We start from the raw sequence: 7,305 nt of genomic DNA, 5'->3' as shown, positions 1-7,305 counted from the left end.
GTGTGTGTGTGCGTGTCAGTACCTGTGTGTGTGTGCGTGTGTGTGTGTGCGTGTCAGTACCTGTGTTTGTGTGTGTGTCAGTACCTGTGTGTGTGCGTGTGTGTGCGTCAGTACCTGTGTGTGTGCGTGTCAGTACCTGTGTGTGTGTGTGCTTGTCAGTATCTGTGTGTGTGTGCGTGTGTGTGTCAGTACCTGTGTGTGTGTGTGTGTGTGTGTGTGCTTGTCAGTATCTGTGTGTGTGTGTGCGTGTCAGCACCTGTGTGTATTTTTGTATGTGTGTGCGTGTCAGTACCTGTGTGTATTTGTGTGTGTCAGTTCCTGTGTGTGTTTGTGTTTGTGTGTGTATTTGTGTTCTTGTCTACCTATCTAAGTGGGGTCTTAGGTGTGGTTACACATCCACCAAGTGGGGACTCGGTAGCCAGGTGGGGACCCAATCCAAAACCCCACAACGGACTTGTTTCAATTGTGTTGCAGAGGAGAAACACAGCTAACTGAGGAACGAGTGATTCAGTAGAGAGAGGCATGGACCCGACTCCAAGGAGAAGAAGAAGGAGTAAAGAGAATGACCCTCCTGATATGTCACAAGAGCCTGCCAGGTACTGAAAGTCTTTTCTTATTAGTTCACGGTGCGGCGGCATGCTGAATAATACCTTTACTAAGAAGCTGTTCAGGAATCCAAATCACTGAGCTGAGTCTCAAGCCCAGGGTTAGAGTCCAGACCTCTCTGTGCTTTACAATGCTTCCCTATGCTTTACCAGACCTCTCTGTGCTTTACAATGCTTCCCTATGCTTTACCAGACCTCTCTGTGCTTTACAAAGCTTCCCTATGCTTTACCAGACCTCTCTGTGCTTTACAATGCTTCCCTATGCTTTACCAGACCTCTCTGTGCTTTACAATGCTTCCCTATGCTTTACCAGACCTCTCTGTGCTTTACAATGCTTCCCTATGCTTTACCAGACCTCTCTGTGCTTTACAATGCTTCCCTATGCTTTACCAGACCTCTTTCTCTCTCATTCCCCTCTTTCTTTCTCATTCTCATTTGAAAAACCATGTTAGTGAGTATTAAGAAATAAGAAAAAGTCAGTCTATCACGTTAATTTTTTTTTATTAAATCACATTACTAAAATCTGAAATATTAAACATTTTATGGGAATCAAAAAACAAAAACACACACACAATAAAGCAAACTTAAGTTCACTTTTTTAAAAAAGAACTGTTACAGCACTGACTATTGGATGCCATTTTCTAAAATATATATAAAACATAACAATTCTTAAAAAATAAATTAAATACAGTTACTTCGTATGAAATCCATTCGTTGCTAAAAACAAATAATTCCCCTTGTTTCGCTCTGCAGGTGGCGCCGTTTTACCCCCTAACTTTCATCCAAAGTTGTGTCAGATTGAACATTCCCTTCACCCGAGGAGTGGAGAGGACAGACAGGGAGTTCAATACAAAGGGTTTCTTACAACACAAAACAGTCTAGTTCAGCTGGCAGATTGTTACAGAGGAACCAGAACCCCAAAGCCCAAACCCAGGATAGAGCGGCTCAGTGAATGTGGTCTGGAATCTGTGCAGGAGGGTCATTGTGTCAGAGACGCCATAAAAGGATAGTGTGCCGGCATTAAAGTCCAGATACACTCCTATTCTGGGGGAGCAGGGGGCAGTTATTGCAGTGTGATTGTTATTGTGCCGGGCAGTGTAACTGGAATCAGAGCAGCGCAAACTCCAGGACTTGTCATTGAATCCAAGGATACAGGAATGATCCTCTCCTTTCCTGCTGATTCCTTTATATGTGACTCCTATATCAGCCCCTCCCCCACTGCACTCAATCTCCCAGTAACAGCGAGTCCCAGACAAACCCTCTCTGCAAAGCACTTGGTACCGGCTGTCAAATCTCTCTGAGTGATCAGGATATCTCTGGGTCTCTCTCCTCCATGTCACCTTTCTGTTCCCTTCAGACAGACAGAGGTTTCTATTCGCTGTATTGGGGTCCAGTGTGAGCTGACAGGAATCTGATTGAAGAGAAGAGGACGGGTAGAGGAGAGACGGTTAGAAAAGTCAAATCACTGAGAAAATCAACAGTCATTGTCTGCTGCATCCTCACATCCTGTTTATGGAAGGTGTGTGTATTGTTTTAATTATTTTTTTAATACATTTTGACCACTTTTTTAAACTTTTAAATTGAATTCCCTGCCTCAAGATGGCTTCCCGCGAACCGGCATGGACCTCTCAGAACTACATTTCCCACCATCCTCCTGCTCACTGGTAATTCCATCTCAATTACATATGTGAGCAGGAGGATGATGGGAAATGTAGTTCTGAGAGGTCCATGCGGGTACATGGGAAGCTGTCTTTAAACCCTCTTGATTGTTTTGTTCATTATAATTCCTCGATCTTATCAAACTTCAATTGGAACCAATCAAATGCAGCTCTGCATACAATTACAGTTCACTTAATGTTCCTACAGGGTATGTGTTGCCATTTTACCCACTCAGACCCCTTGCTTACTAAATATCTTCAATAGAATATCATCCACTCTTCAAATATCTGGCTAATATTTTAATGAGCAATCCATCCCACAAGTGCAGTGATACTGCAATATACATTTACTACCAGCACAGGATGACTGGGAGGGATAGCTGTTCATTTTACCCCACAACTGGTTTCACATGCATTGTACATGTATTAAAAGATGGAATGATTATCTATTCAGGGATACCAAGATATTTAGGGAGAGAAAGATCTGTGGAAAAACAGGCAACAAATGCCCCTCCCCCAGTCATTCTGCATGTATTCATCTGAACCAATACTTGTTGGAGAGGAGTGTAGACTAATGGCTTCACAATTACTAATAAATAATAATAATTGCTGCCCTCAAGCTCCACCCCTCCCTGTTCTGTAGTGTTAGCTCTTCTCACAATGGAGTGACACATCTTTCAATGAAATGTTTCAGTGAAACAGACTTACATTTTAAAAACTCAGCTCTGTTCCTTGGCTCTGGAGCCTGCAGACTGTAAACTGCAACTTCATTCACTGGGCAGAAAAAAGTGAGAGAGAAATAGAATTGAAGCATGTGGATTAATACACAACACACACAAGACTCCAAACAGCAATCTGCCATGCTCTTAATCTTTAAACACAAAGTGCATCTGTTCATCTAATACATCTCCAGCCTCTCTTTCACTGAGGCGTTAGGGCCTTCCAAAAAGGGAGAATGTCTCTAGAGATAAAATGGTTTTGCTGGAAGAAAAGCCTTACCTTTGAAACGTCTGTCACTGCTCCTAGACCCCAGGTATAAACTGCTGTTTCATTCACTAAATAAAATAGAGAAAACTGTTTTAAACCAAAGACTTTATGTAGAGGATTTGGAATACAAACATGACCTCCAATTCCTATAAATCTTTGATGAGAAAGTGCAGGACTATAAGTTAGCATCCTATATGGAATGAATGTGTTGTTTAATGTGTGAATCCCTCCGTCTCTGTTTGAATGCTATTGTGTTGTTTTCTCATGTAATGTCTTTAGAAACTCTCTTCCTTCCTGCTCTCATCACTCAGGATGTCACTGTAAATGAGGTGGGGCGTTTTAACTTGGGAAATCATTTGAAATAAAACATCTGCAGTATTCATGTAGCAAACAATCTGCAAGCCATGGTCTATTTGAGAAATCCCTACCAAAGGAATCTATTTCACACCAACCTGTTGTGGTTATTTTGACTAATTCCCCCTTGCAGAAGTCCTCAATATGGTCTTTAAGTTCAGATACAGCTTTCCTCACAGCCCCAAAAGAGATGTCTGTATTGACAGTAACGCTGGGTAAGTCTCCAGCTTCAGGGGGGGCACAGAGAGACTGGAAATTCTACAACAGGAAAGTGGAGAAAAGGAGTTTTCAGTGAAACAGAATGGAGTCCAAAACATTCCTGGGGAAAAGCAAGGATTCATTCAATTGGAGAGGTCTGTCTGAAACTGTCCCAGTTATGGACTTGAGATTTTCTAACAAGCAGTGATGTTACCTGTAGAAAATGGATGTGATCCTCTGTCTCTGAAAGCTGTTTCAGCTCAGCGTTTCTCCTCCTTAGCTCAGCAATCTCCTGCTCCAGTTTCTTCATGCGTCCTTCAGCCTGATTCACTGCAGCCTTCTCGTTAGCTCCAATCAGCTCAATAACCTCAGTGTGGATCTTCTCAATGGATCGGATCAGCTCAGTAAAGACCTTCTCACTTTCCTTTATTTCTATGCATGCAGATCTCTGAGTGAAAGAACACAGTAGAGGAGACATGGTTAGAATTGATATCAAAAACACATCAGGCATAGACAGTAAACTTCTGTAGATGTGTTCCAGTCCATCTGTTAATAATAATAATAATAATAATAATAATAATACCCCCCTCTTGTCAATACCCACTTTCAGTGTCTCCACAGTCTGTTTCAGCTCTTCAATTTCTTTCAGTCTCTCCTGGATTCTCTGTTGTATTTCTGTCTGTGTCTCTCCCAGCTGCTTCTGTGTAGAAACACAGTGACACAGTGACATTTCTGATGGGGCATTGACTGATATCCTGTCACACCCAAAACATGATATTTCAGAGCAGGCTGTGTTATTCACACCTGTCCCAGTAAAAGGTGTTATGTCCTATAAGGTTTGAGTAATACAAATACTAAAATAATGGACATATTGAGAACTTTGCGACCTTATCAATCTCAATTGCAAAATATCACCTCTGTTTATCCTGCAAAATGTTATGAGTATACCGAAAAACTAAAAAATACTTACAAGTATTATGTACATTTTTAATTATTACAACATTAAACACTCCAGCTCTCTGAACAAAAGAGACGCACTCATTTACACTAATGAAAGTAAACCGGGAGGGAGGGTTTTTTTGTTATTAAGCTCTGGAATTCTGGAACGTCCGTTGTTGTCAAGGAAGATGGGACTTTAATGCTTTTTAAATGTAGATTAAAACTCATTTTATAAATTACCTGAGATTTTAATATTTTTTCACATTTGGTATTTGACTTTCTAATTCCAATAGATTTTTTTTTTATTAGACTGTTTTTAATTGTTCTATTTTTATAAACTGGATTTTTATTTTAGTTTTTCAAATGTTACAATTAAACTGGATATTTTATTTATGTATTCCAATTGTATAACATTTTTGTATTTTACTTTAATTGTTCTATTTTTACAATTAGCTTTTTATCTCACTGTTTTCCAAATTTCATAATTAATACCTAATGTGTATTTATTTCCATTTCATAACATTTTGTAGTATACAGCATTTCATTGAAAGGTTTAATTGTTTTTTGTGTGTGTGAAGTGCTTTGGACATGGACATGTTAAATATCACAGAAATGGTTCAAACCCTTACCTGTTTCACACTCCTTTCTGCCTCAGCTGAGACTGTATCATGGTTCTTGTGATCCTTGTCTGTACACAACACACAAACACAAGTCTGATCGGTTCTGCAGAAGATATCCAAAACCTTCTGGTGTTCAGCACAAAGCTTCTGCTCCAGATCTCCAATTGCATTGATTAGCTTGTGCCTCTTTAATGGAGTAACCTCACTGTGTGGCTTGACGTGTGTTTCACAGTAAGAGGCCAGGCACGTCAAACAGGATTTCACAGCTTTGAACTTTCTCCCAGTGCAGAAATCACACGGCACATCTCCAGGTCCAGCATAACTTTGAGCAGGAGGAGGATTGAGTCCTGTCTTCTTTAATTCTTCCACAAGTTCGGCCAGCATGGTGTTTCTGCACAGAACAGGCCTTGGGGTAAAGGTCTCTCTGCACTGGGGGCAGCTGTAGACACCTGTATGATCAGTCTGATCCCAGCAGTTCTTAATACACCCCATACAGTAACTGTGTCCACATGGAATAGTGACTGGGTCCTTCAATAGATCCAGACACACTGAACAACTAAACTGATCCTCTGACCACAAGTTTGAAGCCATTCTTTCTGCAGTGAGACAGAGAGAGAGTGATGATTTCACAACAAACGAAACTTAACTGTGTGTCTGAATTGGGATTAAATACAACAGATCTTGAATGTTAGGCGGGCTCGGGGCTCCCCTTCATACAATACACTCTGTTACTCAAACACACGTGTTTGCATTCAGTGAGCTGCTGTGTGTTTATGAAATAACTCCAGCTTAAACCGCACTCTTAGAAGAATGAAAGTGTGTGGAAATAGTGGTCCTTTCCAACGGTATTATCTTACATCTTTGCCGTTAACTAATGCGCTCTCTAATCAATATTGTGCAAATATAGCAAACTGCATATCATTTCAATTGAACTAGGCTAGCGTTTAAAGATTCATTTACTTCGCCACGTGCGTCCCTGTACTACTAGCCTATACGATTCAAATAATAAGAACACATTATTTACACGCTGAGATATTATCCATACAGGTTTCTCTAGTCCCCCGTTGCATTAATAACACGTTTATATCGAGTATAATAGAAATACACAAAGTCGCATTTCTCACCTAACCAGGTAAACACGGCGCTGTTGTTGTTTCTGCTTCCTCCTCTCTCGAATGCTAGGTGCGTCATTGCTGAAGACACGCCTCTTTCATTATGATAATATCCGGTGTCAGACCGGAAGATCCCTCCCGCGCGGGAAAGGGAGCGCGCCTGAGGCTCGTGCTTCACGTGCGCGGTTGTTTCCGGTCCGCGCTTCATCTTGCTTACCCCTATTATTATAATATTGGTAAATTGAATAAGGGTGAGATTGAGTTTATATTGAAATGAATGTGAAGTGAAGCATTCTTATTGAGTACATAATAATAATAATAATAATAATAATAATAATAATAATAATAATCCAGATTCTTGTGTTTAATTATTATGGGTATCGGCACACCCTCACAGTACCCCATACCTAATCACACCCATATTTGTAATATCTGTGTAATACATTCTGACACATCTCTCTCATCCATGGCAACTCATATCAACCTGTAATATTATTTTATTGTTTTTCTTAGAAGAAAAATAATGTGTTAACTAATTAAAAAAGTAGGCTATTTTAGATGTGGGTAGTTTTATTATTATTATTATTATTATTATTATTATTATTATTATTATTATTATTATTATTATTATTATTATTCCATACAGAAAGTACTTCACAGGCTAAAATAAAAATCTAATTAACATAATTCTGGACGGTATTAGAAACATTGTTGCTGTATATTAATATATTGTAGCGTTTCTCAGGAGGCTGAACACTGAGACTCGCTTTCTTCTTGTTCAAATCCTTGTCTTTATTCTTGACGCTCGCACAGCACGCTCCAGAGTCCACAG

The 7,305-nt window shown here is 39.9% G+C and overlaps 1 protein-coding gene across 2 annotated transcripts; it reads right to left on the bottom strand.

Annotated features, from left to right (window-relative positions):
- Positions 1–1,089: 1,089 nt before the first annotated feature.
- Positions 1,090–6,637, bottom strand: LOC117965753 (tripartite motif-containing protein 16-like). 2 transcript variants are annotated; one of them, XR_009320080.1, is made up of 8 exons: positions 6,486–6,637; positions 5,371–5,957; positions 4,407–4,502; positions 4,017–4,250; positions 3,703–3,862; positions 3,263–3,318; positions 2,972–3,037; positions 1,957–2,016 (listed from the first exon to the last, which is right to left on the bottom strand). XR_009320080.1 is itself a non-coding variant. In XM_059016224.1 (7 exons), the coding sequence occupies exons 1-7, from the start codon at positions 6,550–6,552 to the stop codon at positions 1,484–1,486; spliced, it is 1,743 nt and encodes a 580-aa protein (XP_058872207.1). In that variant the 5' UTR covers positions 6,553–6,637; the 3' UTR covers positions 1,090–1,483. The 2 variants fall into 2 exon arrangements, 1 of the variants encoding a protein (XP_058872207.1); XM_059016224.1 differs by lacking the exon at positions 3,263–3,318 and having other exon boundaries at positions 1,090–2,016.
- Positions 6,638–7,305: the final 668 nt, after the last annotated feature.

This window comes from Acipenser ruthenus, chromosome 52, assembly GCF_902713425.1.
Source record: "Acipenser ruthenus chromosome 52, fAciRut3.2 maternal haplotype, whole genome shotgun sequence".
NCBI lineage: Eukaryota > Metazoa > Chordata > Actinopteri > Acipenseriformes > Acipenseridae > Acipenser > Acipenser ruthenus.
This window is presented reverse-complemented; position numbering and strand designations above follow the sequence as displayed.